The sequence below is a fragment of the Myotis brandtii genome, unplaced genomic scaffold (genome assembly GCF_000412655.1).
Source record: "Myotis brandtii unplaced genomic scaffold, ASM41265v1 scaffold19, whole genome shotgun sequence".
NCBI lineage: Eukaryota > Metazoa > Chordata > Mammalia > Chiroptera > Vespertilionidae > Myotis > Myotis brandtii.
This window is the reverse complement of record NW_005357075.1, coordinates 530495-544037: the sequence shown is the minus strand read 5'-3', so window position 1 is coordinate 544037 and position 13543 is coordinate 530495. Positions and strand designations below refer to the sequence as shown.

Sequence of the window (13543 nt, the reverse complement as noted above, 5' to 3'; positions counted from 1 at the left end):
CGGTATATGCAAATTAACCGCCATCTTGGCTGACAGTTAATTTGCATATACTCACTGATTAGCCAATGAAAAGGGTAGCGGTCGTACGCTAATTACCATGTTTCTCTTTTATTAGTGTAGATGTTTTCTACTCCTGTATTCTTGCTATTAACTAATAGGATCACATTGACCCAGTCACTCAAGCCAGAACCCAAGGAGTCCTGCTAGACTTCACACCCAGTTACCATGGCCTGCCAGCTTTATCTTCTAAATGTTGTTTGAATCCATCCTTTCTCTGTCTCTGTTCAGTCCCTCATATCCTCTTGCTTAAATGTTTCCCCTTCCTCTAAGCCTAACTCCTACAACCCATCCTTTCCCAGTTGTCAGCTAGATCTCTGTTAATCTAACCATGTCATTTCCCTTCACTGACTCCCCACCATCTGCCAAATGAAGGACAGCATAGGAGATACTACACTTGTACAAGATGGAAGAGCTTCTACTCTTTCCCCTTCCCATCTGACCTATAAATACCATGTTGACTCAGCCTTCGTGCCATTGCTCTTGATCACCCTCCTTCCTGAAATGCCCAGCCCATTTGCTTCACCTAGAAACTCACGCACCCTGCAACAACCATTTGTTGCCAAACGACCTCCTATATCAACCTCATCTGTATCAGAACTCTCCTCTCTCCTCCCAAATTCCTGGATATTCCCTCCCTATATTTTCACAGTGTTCTGTGAATACCTCAGTAAATATTTCTGGTGTGCAGAAGACTGAGAGAGTAATTTGCATGTAGGAGGAACACAGGGGCATTATTTCTTAGACTTCTCGCAAAAACCCTGTCCTACCTCTTTGTCTCATACTTCTCTCTTGAGAACAATAATGTTCTCATTTGCAGTATTGCTAGTTGGCATACAAACGGACAGACCAAGATTGGAAGGGAATTTAGAGGCCTTCAGTTTGTGAGCGGGATGCTGAGCACCAGTGAGACTGACTGGTTTGGGGTTGCACAGGCTGGGCTGAAACCAGGCATCAGCTGTCGTTCCTGGCCATTCCACCCCACCGCACTGCTCATTCTTCCCTTGGGGAACCATGAGCCAGGGAGACACCTAAACATAAAGTCCCAGATGAGGTGCAAGCATAGCGCTGGCTTCCAGTATATCATGTACCTCATTTCATCCGTATTCACCAAACTCCTCCAGCATTTAAAAAACACGAATCCTGTTTCTTTTCCAAAGCTGCCACTTTAGGGAAGACAGTATGGCACCCTCTGCTTTTGCCCTAAGTGATTGTTGTTTGGAAGCAGGGGGTCAGGGCTCACTGGCTTCTGTGGGTGGTGGTCAGGCCTGTGAGCATGTTTTGCTTTCCCTGCAGGAGAAGGCTGAGGAGGTGTATCGTCTGTATCAGAACTCCCCTCTCTCCTCCCACCCTGTGGTGGCCCTGTCGGAGCTGAGCACCCTCTGTGTGGGCCCCTGTCCCGACGAGAGGACCTTCTACTTGGTGTTGCTGCAGCTACAGAAAGAGAAGAGAGTCACAGTCCTCGAGCAGAATGGGGAAAAGGTATGGAGTTCAGCTGTTCACTCACTGACTCCCCGATGACTCATTGAGGATGTGCAGACATGCCACCAGCATTCCTGCCTGGGGATGTCTCAGCATTTGTGGGAGGGGCGGCAGTAATTTGTCCCTGTCCCTTAGATTGTAAAGTTTGCCCGGGGGCCACATGCCAAGGTCTCTCCTGTCAACGACGTAGATGTTGGGGTGTACCAGCTGATGCAGAGTGAACAGCTGCTCTCGCGCAAAGTGGAGTCCTTATCCCAGGAAGCAGAGAGGTAACTACCCCTGAGCCGACTGCCCCAACCCACCCTGCTGCCCACAGCCAGCAAAGAATTGGTGTCTGTGGGCTCTTTAAAATAAAAGGGTTATCTTTTGTTGTTGTTGTTGTTAATTACAAAACTACTCACTGCACAGAATATCACAAAGGAGAAAAAATGAATTTTAAGTCTTCCTCCAAAGATTATGACCAATCACATTATGTTTATGCTCTCCCACACCAGTATCCATTTACCCAATATTTTTTGAGCTAGGCCTTGTCTTGAGGACTTGGATACAATAGTGAATGAGACAAGTCTCTGCCTTTGAGAGGTGTCTGAGGGACTCCTGCTCTTCCCCTCGCATGACCATGACCGTACAAGGCATCTGTGCCACAGAACACTTCTCTAAAAAGTAGGATTTATAGACACTGGATTAAGATGTACTTGTTCACTCCATCTTACCTGGGAGAAACCCACGGGATGTGTCCAAAGTCGTCGTTGGTGTTAGATATCTATTTCCGAACTCCTGGCTCTCAGAGGCCTTGTTGACATGCTCTCTCCCCCTGTGGGTTCTCGAGCTTATTTCTCAACTTGCAAGAGTTTGGCAGTGAGCTGTCGGGCATCATTTTTCTTGCTATTGGGTGGAATGTATGGATCTTCAGGTCTGGAGGTACCTCCACCCCATCCTATGCATTGTCATCCCACTCTGTCCCTTTGCTTCATAGGTGTAAGGAAGAAGCCCGCCGAGCATGCCGAACAGGAAAGAAGCAACTGGTAAGTTTTCTCTTTCCCCCCCAGCTGTGTACCTGCGCCCTGGGCTGGCAGTGACAGGTGCCTCAGCAGTCAGAGAGGGTGGCCCAGGCACCACAGCTTATTTTACAAATGAGAGGGAAGGAGGCCTGGGATGGTCTTAGCATCTGGGAACAGCTGTCTTCCTCTGGCCCTTCGTTCTGCCCAGTCTGACCAAGTCTCCATGCTCCCCTAGGCACTGAGGTCTCTCAAAGCCAAACAGCGGACAGAGAAGCGCATTGAGGCCCTGCATGCCAAGCTGGACACTGTTCAAGGCATCCTGGACCGGATCTATGCCTCCCAGACGGATCAGATGGTAGCCACTGCCCCGCTGCCCCAGCACTTGTCTGGTCCATCCGGCACCCTCTCATCCCCTCCCCTGCAGCTCTGCTGTTTGGAGGAGGCCTGGGTTCTTTAAGGATATGGCTGCCTGAGCCTCTTTTGTTGGGAAGCTTTGGCTCCAGGGGATGTGGGGTGAATCAAGCCGTGGGTAGCAAAAAAACACCCAAGCTGTTCTTCGGAGATGAAGCAATGTTAATCAGCTTAACAATAACCCACAACCTTCAGACCCCAAAGCTATCCTTTGGAGAGAAACAACATTGTATGTATTTTGTCCAGTGTTCTTCATTTGCATTAATAACTGCTTTCTCCTTAGGTTTTCAACGCTTATCAGGCTGGGGTAGGAGCCCTAAAACTCTCCATGAAGGATGTCACAGTGGAGAAGGCGGAGAGCCTCGTGGACCAGATTCAGGAGGTGCGGGAAGGTGCTGGGAGGGACTCTGCAGAAGGCAGTCCTGAGGGCAGATGGGACTCTCTCGTTTCCTCTTTCCCCAGGCTGGCCTCTCTCTCTTGTGAACTTGAGGAAGCCTTCCTTGATTTTCAGATGAGATAGCATTACTTTGCAACCCTGAACACTGAGACCCAAAGAGATATCACTCAGAGTTCAAGGCCTGTGCTTTTCCCTTACAGCTGTGTGACACCCAGGATGAAGTTTCTCAGACTCTGGCTGGTGGGGTAACCAATGGCTTAGGTGAGTGGACACTGTGGTTCGTTCGTTCTTCCTTCCTAAGAGGACTTCATTCCCTTGTACTTGGGTAGGTTTGGTCATGGATATGCCTTCCTGGTGCAGGCAGGGCTCTCCTTCCCTGCCCTCTCCCTGAGGCTTATTCACAGACTACTCGGGAGGAGTTGTCAGTTCCTCCCGCTGTGCTCCAGCGCCCCTTACTGACTAGGAAGATGCTCCTTCACAGGCAGGAGGAAGCAGGGTCAGTTCTGTGGGGTTAGCAAAATACACCTTCTTTTTAAAAAATATGTTTTATTGATTTTAGAGAGAGAGGAAGGGAGAGGGAGAGAGAGAAACGTTGATTGGCTGCCTCCTGCATGCCCCTACTGGGGATCGAGCCGACAATCGACATACCAGCCAGCCACATGATTTTTTCTTTTTCCTGCAAGGAGGCCTGGACTTTTTTTTTAAAGCCTCACCCCAAGGATATATTTAGAAAGAAGAAGGAAGAGCGAGATTGAGAGAGAGAGAGAGAAAGAGAGAAAGAGAAACATCGATGTAAGAGAGAAATATCAATCGGTTGCCTCTTGCATGCACCTCAACCAGGGACTGAACCCACAGCCTTTTGGTATATGGGACAATGCTCCAACCAACTGAGCCACCCAGCCAGAGCAGGCTTGGACTTCCTTGGTAAAGCTGAGCTGAGTTGTGCTGGTCTCAGTCCTTGACTCCTAAATGCATTTTCTCCCTGGACAGTATATGTCCTCATATTGTCTTTCCTTTACAGATTTTGACAATGAGGAACTAGAGAAGGAATTGGACATCCTTCTTCAGGATACCACCAAAGAACCTTTGGATCTGCCCGACAACCCCCATGAGTTGTTTTATACCAACAGTGTGCCTATCCCTAGGATCTCGGACGCTGAACTTGAAGCTGAACTTGAGAAACTGTCCTTATCAGATGGAGGTATGGAGCTGTATTCCCAGGGTTGCTGGTGGGCCTGGGGCCCCCTGGCTGACCAGAGCCCCACAGGGTTGATGAGTCCCAGCCCAGTTACTTAGTTGCCAGGGTCCCAGAGCCCGGTAAGGGAGCTGCGGGTTTCTTGTGTGTATTAGGACTCAGTGCCTTCACACTGGGATGCTTCCATCTTAAAGGTCTTCCTGGTATCATGTTCATCATTTTTTCTCCTTGCAGGTTTGGTCCCAAGCAGGAAATCTCCAAAAAGGCAATTGGAACCGACTCTCTAAGCCATTGTTTGACCCTCAAGTGAAGGACCTTCCTATAAAAGAGAGACCGGCTTGTATGTGTGTACATAGTTATTTAAATGGGAAACCCTCAGAGGAGGAAGGAGAGCCGCTCTGATTTATCTGGATGCTGCCACGTACTACAGGACAGATCGTTTCTGGACGCGTGCTTCAGAGGCCTGCTCCCAGCTGGCATCGTGGACTTGCCTTGTCATCTTTATAGTGCCACAATTTATACAGTTCTGTGTTTGCCCTGTCGTCTCTCATAGCCTGCAGTTCTTGCCATTGGCTCAGTTAGGTTTGTCTTTACCCACCAATGGAGGTGAAAGTTTTGCAGCTTTGCTAAATCAAAATCAGTCTTCTCCCCCCACCCCCACTGTTTCTTAGAGGAATGTATTCTGTCTGTAAGGTCAGTTAAGGAACTTGATCCAGTCCCACTCTTCTTTCATTGGTAAAGAGAAGAATGAGAATCAAACAGCTGCCACTTTATGCAGAAACATACAGTGTAAAAGGTTCTTTTCTAGGGTCATTTGTCAAATTCTCCAGGTGTTCAGAAAAAGAGGTCACCCTGAGTGGCTGAGAAGCATGACATGTGGAGGGAGCTTGTGTGGTGGTGGTCGCTGTTGCCTCTTCTAAGCAGGAGAAGATCTGGCTGGAGAAAGGGTTATTCTTGGACTTTTGAACTTGAAAGGGAGAAGCCCAGGTGACTGCAGGGCCCCAGGTGTCCAAATCCCGTATGCTTTTTAAAGAGGCATAATCTGCCTTGCCCATTATGGAATAACTTAAAGGAGACACATATATCAGAACAAGCCACACAACAACACACCTCCCCTCCTTGAGCCCGGCACAACAACAGGTTCTTTGAATTTCAGAAGCAGCACACCTCCCCTCCTTGAGCCCGGCACAACAACAGGTTTTGTGAATTTCAGTAGCATTTTGCTCTGTGCCCACTGCTCAGGGCAGGGGACCTAAGCCAGGCTGTGCAATAGAAGCAGAAGATCAGGGCCTTCTGTTGGATCTGCTACGTGCCTCCCAGTCCTGCTCTCCACCTGTCCCTGCCTCCTCGAGCCCCATCTTCCTACTCCTTTGATGAATGGGGGAGGATGGCGTAGTGGGACAGACAGGAGGGAGTCTGAATGCTGTGGCAACAGGGAGAAGAGGATGACAGCCACACTGCCACTTTGCTGCCACCATGCAAGTCCTGCCTGGAGCCGCCCCTGGCCCCCCACCTGAGGTGGTGCAGGCGAGGGGAAGAGTTTGCCCCAGGCCAGGAGCTCAAATCACCTTTCAACAAATGTCTCTCCCACTGGACCTGGGTCAACTGAAATGTTGGGAGGGAAGAGATACAATCACTATTTTTTCTTTTTTATCTGGTAAATAATTAAAAGAAAAAACCCGAGTGCTTGTCCTTGTCCCTTCTTTAGGTTGCATAAAGTTTCTTGTTCTTTCATGCCTCTCCACCCCCACCTCCAACATTCATACCCACATGGCTTTCACGTGGGGCTACAGGAGAAGTGAGCAGCTTCATAGCATGAGTGCTGAGCTTCCTTGAAAGCCGGCCAGTCTCACTGGTGGTTCTCACATGCTGTTCTACATTCATTGAATAGCCTTGGTTACAGGACTGGAGGAATGTAACCTGGGACTGGTTACTAAATGAGTGTGCCATCATTTAGTTTTTCTTTTCCTTTGCCTGTTTGTTTAAATGACCCAATTTCATCTGGCCATGGGATCCTACCATATTGTAGTCTGGCACCAATATTTACTCAGTGCCTGCTACATGCCTGGTGTTTGTCACCCCCTGGGGTGAGGAGGAGGAATGGGCTTTGAGACTGAGTGCAGAGCTAGGAACAGGCTGGAAGGTCTACCACAACACAGGTTCACAGCTCTAGCTAGATAAGTCAGCAGGTGAACCAAGCAGGAAAAGGTATTGGGAGAAGCCCAGAGCACAAACAGTTTGAACAGAGAAAAGTGAAGATAGTCCAGGCTCTCACAGAGGCTCCGGGAAATAGAGAACACTACCCCCCAACACAGTACCCTTATCCCCAGGGTACCCCCTTCCCCACTGAAAGCCAGGGACTTGGACTTTATGAGCCTCTATCTGGTCTCATGTTATTCTCCCCCGCCGACCTAAGCTGCTGAGGGGCCCTGTTTAAATGTCTTGGCCTGATTCTTTGCTGAACTACAGGAAATTGAAATATGTTGTGTCTGGGTTGGATCAGTTGAGAATAAGGAGCCACTGTTGGGGAGTGGCTGTGTTTTCAGCATTGATCCCCATGGGGAGGGCGGGTGTCAGTCTAATCAGGATTCTCCTTTTGAAGGAATGGACCTGGTTTATTAAGGGAGCAGACAAGTTCTCTTACATATAGAGAGAGATCAGACCCAGATGGACCAGGTTCAGATACTGCCTTTTTGAAACGGAAGTATCCTGTGGGGGGCACAAACAGAGGTAAAGTTTGGAGAATAAACACTTCAGGTTGGGGGCCTCAGGGACATTGGAAGATGACATCCAAGCTCTCATTTCCCTTGACTATTTCCTTGGGTATTCAAAGCCTTATAAAGCAATCTACATGTCTTAAAATCTATGCATGATTCCACTGAGAGCAAGGAGGGAGATAATGTAATGAATCCGGTGGGGCTGGTGCCGACTGGGAATTAAGAAACCTGCTTCCAGTTTCATCTCGGCCACCAGCTGATTGTATGGCTTTAGAGATACCAGCCCCTCGGTTCCCAGCTGCAATGTGAAGCAGACCACCAAGATGACTCCAGAAGTTCTGATGGTCTTAGTGTCCCCCTGTATGGTCCACTTCTCCCTTCTCTCAAATCCCTGCTGCCTTGTGACACGAGTCAGTGCAGTGCTACGGCAATGCCAAGCCTGGAAAGGTGGCTGGAGAGTCCCTGGTCACTGCTGGCTGGGGGACGGTAGAGAGAGCAGGTGCTGGAGGAGGGGAAAGTGTGCATTTGGGGGGATTGGGAGAAGGGCAAAGCCTCAGAACCTCCTGGGCCTCCCTGAAAAGAGCTCTTAGCCACAGGCCTGGGACCTGGGTGGACTCTGAGTCAGATGCGCTGCTGTAAGGCAGAGAGTAAAGGTTAAACTGCAGCTATTGATTACTGCCTGCCTGCAGCGCTGAGTTCAAGGTTGAGCAGACTCCCCAACCCTACCCCCAAGAGGTCAAGATATTCTGGTTCAATCTGCTGGAAATGTAATCAAGGTAAAACAGGAAGAGAAAACCCCCAAAGCTGTTCAAAAGGATGAGGCTGTTGGCAGCACTGCTGACTCACAAGGAACCAACGAAGCTTGGCTTTGAGGTTCATGGCTGAGCTTGGCAACCCTCTGCTTTTGAAGTATTTTACTGTTTCCTCACCAGCCTCTCATTTTTACTCAAGTTGCAGCTACTCTTTGGAGGAAAGTGTGTTCCTTATCTCCTCCTGCACATAAACAATACCTGAACCTGAGAGCCGTAAGGAGCCCCAGCAAGTGCATGGAAAGCCTCCATTTTACAGTGGGGACACGGAAGCCTAGGTGACTTGCCCAAGGTCACAGAGCTCGCAGGAGAACTTGGGTTTGTTGGTTTCCAGTTTGGTGTTCTATTACCCCAGGCTTCTGTCTCTCTCTCTCTTTTATTTTTCAGTTACAATTGACATACTAGTACAATATTACACTAGTTTCAGGTGTACTTGCCAGTGATTAGACATTGTACAACTTACTAAGTGATCATCCCAATAAACTTGTACCCATCTGCCGCCATACATAGTTATTAGAATATTACTGACTATATTCCCTATGCTGTACTTTCCATCCCATGACTAGTTAGTGACTACCCATTTTTACTTCTTAATCCCTTTGCTTTTTTCACTTAGTCCCCCAACCCTCCTCCCATCTAACAACCATCAAAATGTTCTATTCTGCTTATTTGTTTATTTTTTTAGGTTCAATTTTTGGTAAATGTGTATTTATTGCCATTTTATTGTTCATATTTTAATAGTTTTCTTCTCTCTCTTTTTTTTTTTTGTTAATCCTCACCCAAGGATATTTTTTCCATTGATTTTTAGAGAGTGGAAGGAAGGAGGAGAGATGGAGACAGAGAAATATTGATGCGAGAGAGACACTTCGATTGGCTGCCCTCATACCCACCCCAACCAGGGCTGTGGACCAAGTCTGCAACCGAGGTACGTGTCCTTGACCAGGAATCTAACCTGGGACCCTTCAGTCCATAGACTGACACTGTATTCACTGAGCCAAACTGGCTAGGGCTCTCCTCCTCCTCCTCTGCCTCCTCCTCCTCCTCCTTCTCCTTCTTCTTCTTTAAATTAAATCTTTATTGTTCAGATTATTACAGTTGTTCCTCTTTTTCCCCCCAAAGCTCCCCTCCACACAGTTCCCACCCCACCCTCTGCCCTTACCCCCTCCCCACTGTCCTCATCCATAGGTGTACGATTTTTGTCCAGTCTCTTCCCGCACCCCCCACACCCCTTTCCCCTGAGAATTGTCAGTCCACTCCCTTTCTATGCCCCTGATTCTATTATATTCACCAGTTTATTCTGCTCATTAGATTATTTATTCACTTGATTTTTAGATTCACTTGTTGATAGATATGTATTTGTTGTTCATAATTTTTATCTTTACCATTTTCTTCTTCTTCCTCTTCTTAAAGGATACCTTTCAGCATTTTATATAATACAGGTTTGGTGGTGATGAACTCCTTTAGCTTTTTCTTATCTGTGAAGCTCTTTATCTGATCTTCAATTCTGAATGATAGCTTTGCTGGGTAAAGTAATCTTGGTTGTAGGTACTTCTTCTTCTTCTTAAAGAACATTTCTTGTCTGGGAAGCTTTTTATCTGTCCTTCAATACTAAATGATAGCTTTGCTGGGTAAAATAGTCTTCGTTGTAGGTCTTTGCTTTTCATCATTTTGAATATTTCTTGCCAATCCCTTTTGGCCTACAAAGTTTCTGTTGAGAAATCAGCTGACAGTGTTATAGGAACTCCTGTGTAGGTAACTGTTTTTCTCTTGCTACTTTTAAGATTCTCTCTTTGTCTTTAACCTTTTGAATTTTAATTATAATATGTCCTAGTGTGGGCCTCTTTGGGTTCATCTTGTTTGGGACTCTGTGTCTACTGGACTTGTATGTCTATTTCCTTCACCAGATTAGGGAACTTTTCTGTCATTATTTTTTCAAACAGGTTTTCAATTTCTTGCTCTCTCTCTCTCTGTTCTCCTTCCAGCATCCCCAGGAGGCAAGTGCTGGTGCACTTGAAGTTGTCCTTACACTATACTCATTTTTTTAAAAAAAAAATCTTCTTTGTTTTTGCTGTTCTGATTGGGTGTTTTTTGCTTCCTTATATTCCAAATTGCTGATATGATTCTTGGCTTCCTCTATTTCACTGTTGATTCCCTGTAAATTAGTATTCATTTCAATTAGTGTATCCTTCATTTCTGACTGGTTCTTTTTTATGGTTTCCATGTCCTTTTTAATGCTGCTGAGGTTTGCTCTACCTTCATTACTCTTCCCTAAGTTTATTGAGTGTCCTTGTAACCAGTATTTAGAACTCTGCATGATTCCATTTTTTTTTTTTTAGTTCTTTTCCTCAAGTTTTGTTCTGTTTTTTCATTTGGGACATGTTTCCTTGTCTCCTCATTTTGGCAGCCTCCCTGTGTTCGCTTCTATGTGTTAAGTAGAGCTGCTAGGTCTCCCAGGCTTGGTAGAGTGGCCTTATGTAGTAGGTGTCCTGTAGATCCAATGGCACAGCCTCCCCATTCACCCAAGCTGTGCACTCCAGGTGCCCCCATATCCCTCACCCTGTGTAGGCCATGTACACCCTCCTGTTGTAGTTGAGCATTGATTGCTGTTGGCAGTCAATGGGAGGGATTTACCCCCAGGCCAGTCAGCTGCAAGGACTGGCTGCGACTACTGTGGAGGATATCTGCCCACCCCATGGAACAGGACTTACTTCAGCAGAGCGCTGGTGCCCTCAGGTTCCCCCCGGCCCCCCTTGAGTGTGTCACTTGTGGAGAAGATTGGGTGGTGCTTCAATATGGTTTGAAGCTGTGCACAGGGTGTGCTGGCTATGGAACCTCTAGGAAGGTACAGACCAAGGTCAGCCACTGCCTATGTTTTGCCCAGGCCACCCCACATGAGCTACAAAGAGATCTGCAGATGACTGCTACTTGTGCTGGGCTTGGAGATGCCCAGGAGGGGCCAAGCTGCGAACTGAGTCTGGCTGCCACTGATGCCAGGCCTAGGGCTAGTTAGTGAGAGTTATGGGGCACACCAAGGCCAAATGCTGCTTGCTTGATAGATTTTAGAAATGTCTGAAGCATGAGCCAAGACAGGCTATTCATATGGAAAAGCCACTGGAAACATCTTGAGTGGGTCCAAAAGTTGGATGGGGCAGGGTCTCAGGGAATCACCAGGGTGGGGTGAACAATGATAGCCAGGTTGATGAAGACTCAGATATGGTGCCCACCTGCAGGCTCTGCAGAGGACAGGCGCAGGGAAGGAATAATGGCCTCTGCCAGCATTTCTGTCTGGGAGAAAGCTGCCCCTCCAGTTCTCCCCCTGATGCTGGACACTTCATTTCCTCCCCATATGTTCCTGGTACCTTTCAAGCTGCTGCTCCAGTGCTGGAACTCAAAGGGAGGGAGTCTGAGTAAGTCTGTGCTGGGCCCTTTAAGATAAACTGCCACCCCACGCTTCGCTTTATACAGATTCTCAAAAAACACATAACTCCAAAAGCACTCTTGTGGTCAGTTATGGTGGTCAGTGGTCAGTAGTTGGTGTGTGTCACTGCTTTGAGTTGGCAGATAGCTTCCTCTGGCCAGTGTGGCTCAGTTGGTTGGAGCATCATCCCTTACATGGAAAGATTACAGGTTCAATTCTCAGACAGGGCACATACCTAGGTTATGGGCTCAATCCCCGGTAGAGGCACATATGGGAAGACAACCGATTGATGTTTCTCACATCTATGTTCCTCTCTCCCCCACCCCTCTTTCCTTTCCCCTCTCTCTAAAAAATCAATAAGCATGTCATCAGGTGCAGATTAACACATTGTTTGCGGGTAGTTTTTATCGCGCGCTAACAGGTGGTGCGGGCCATTTTTGCTAATTTTTTGCGCAAATGGCAACGTTCAGTAAAATTACGATAACTTTAGTTTACATATTTATACGTTACCCGCATTCTACCGCTAGTCTATAAAAAAAGTATTAATACGTGTCCCGCGCTCTACTACACTGGTAGAACGTATAAATACGTAAAACGTATAAATACGTTTCCCGCATACAATGTGTTAAAAAGAGAGAGAGAGAGCAGCCAAGACAACCTTGAAGAAGGATAAAGCTAGAGGACACACTTTTCTATGTCTATGTTATAATTCAATTTTTTTAAAAAGTGGATAAAATAGTTGATATGGAATAAATAACTTCAAAGCCATATAAAATATTTCTAAACCATCCTATGTAATAAAAGCCCAGCAACCGAACGACCAGAACTACCGGTCAACCAGTCGCTATGACACACACTGACCACCAGGGGCCAGACGCTCAATGCAGAAGCTGTCTCCTGGTAGTCAGTGTGCTATCACAGTGGGAGCGCCACTTGACTGACTGGGATGAGCAGCTGCTCCCACTGCGATCCCTGGGCCGACGGGCAGGAACCCAGGCTACGGTTGTCACCTCCTCACCCCAGGCTCCTCCTCCTCACTCCCTGCTGCCAACAGGCCTTGCAGCACCACCACCAGGCTCGCAGAGCTGACCCCAGAGGCTGGGAGGTGGGTTCGTGACTGCTGCGAGACTGAGACCTACTCTGCTGCCTCTCAGTGCTACTGTCCCTGGGCCCGACCTCGACTGGGCCCCCTGGAGAGGCAAGTGCTTCAGCTTCATGGCAGATGCCGGACCAGGGAGCAGCCACTCAGAAGGTGGGTCCACAGCCACATGGCAGACCAGGATGAGCAGCGCTCCCACATCAGGCTAACCCCCGCACGCCATGCCCCCCACCAGTGCATGAATCCCATGCACTGGACCTCTAGTCCTATATAATAAAACCCTAATATGTAAATCGACTATATGGTGGAATGACCAGTGGAACAACCAGTCTCTATGATGCACACTGACCACCAGGGGGCAGACGCTCAATGCAGGAGCTTCCCCCTGGTGGTCAGTGCACTCCCACAGGGGGAGCACCACTCAGCCAGAAGCCAGGCTCATGGCTGGTAAGCACAGTGGCGGTGGCAGGAGCCTCTCATGCCTCCGCTGCAGGTGGGTGGTAAGGAGCGAGGGGTCCCAGACTGAGAGAGCCCCAGACTGCAAGAGGGATGTCTGACTGCCAGCTTAGGCCTGATCCCAAGCTAGAAGGTGGACATCTTCCAAGGGGTCCCAGACTGTGAGAGGGTGCAGGCTGGGCTGAGGGACACCCCCTCCAGTGCATAGATTTCATGCTCTGGGCCTCTAGTTAGAGTATAAAGAGCAATAAGGAAAATTTAATCCAATAGGAAAATATAAAAACAAAAACACAAAAAATCTTGGTTAATAGAAAGTACAAAATTAGATGGTAAAAATCAATGAAAATATGTCAATAATCAACAATAATAGTAAATTAATTGTATCTGCCAGATAAAAGACAGATATTGTCAAAATTTCAAAAAAGAATAAAATCTGAGCTGCTTGCAAGAGATATATACTTAAAATATAAGGTCACACAAAAGTGTAAAATTAATATGAAA

General features: G+C 47.6%; 1 protein-coding gene and 1 long non-coding RNA gene across 2 annotated transcripts in view; one reads left to right on the top strand and one right to left on the bottom strand.

Annotated features, from left to right (window-relative positions):
* CHMP7 (charged multivesicular body protein 7) overlaps positions 1–5085 on the top strand; it is a 14988-nt gene extending 9903 nt beyond the window's left edge. Inside the window, exons 3-10 of the mRNA XM_014538298.1 lie at positions 1354–1539; positions 1675–1808; positions 2516–2564; positions 2776–2895; positions 3235–3333; positions 3549–3609; positions 4370–4549; positions 4778–5085. Of these exons, the coding sequence (XP_014393784.1) occupies positions 1354–1539; positions 1675–1808; positions 2516–2564; positions 2776–2895; positions 3235–3333; positions 3549–3609; positions 4370–4549; positions 4778–4830 (882 nt within the window). The 3' untranslated portion in view covers positions 4831–5085. The remainder of the gene's footprint in view (positions 1–1353; positions 1540–1674; positions 1809–2515; positions 2565–2775; positions 2896–3234; positions 3334–3548; positions 3610–4369; positions 4550–4777) is intronic.
* A 488-nt stretch (positions 5086–5573) lies between these two features.
* LOC106725806 lies at positions 5574–6220 on the bottom strand. Its single transcript, XR_001361784.1, has 2 exons — positions 5711–6220; positions 5574–5653 (listed from the first exon to the last, which is right to left on the bottom strand). It is a non-coding gene; the product is annotated as an uncharacterized LOC106725806 (long non-coding RNA).
* Positions 6221–13543: the final 7323 nt, after the last annotated feature.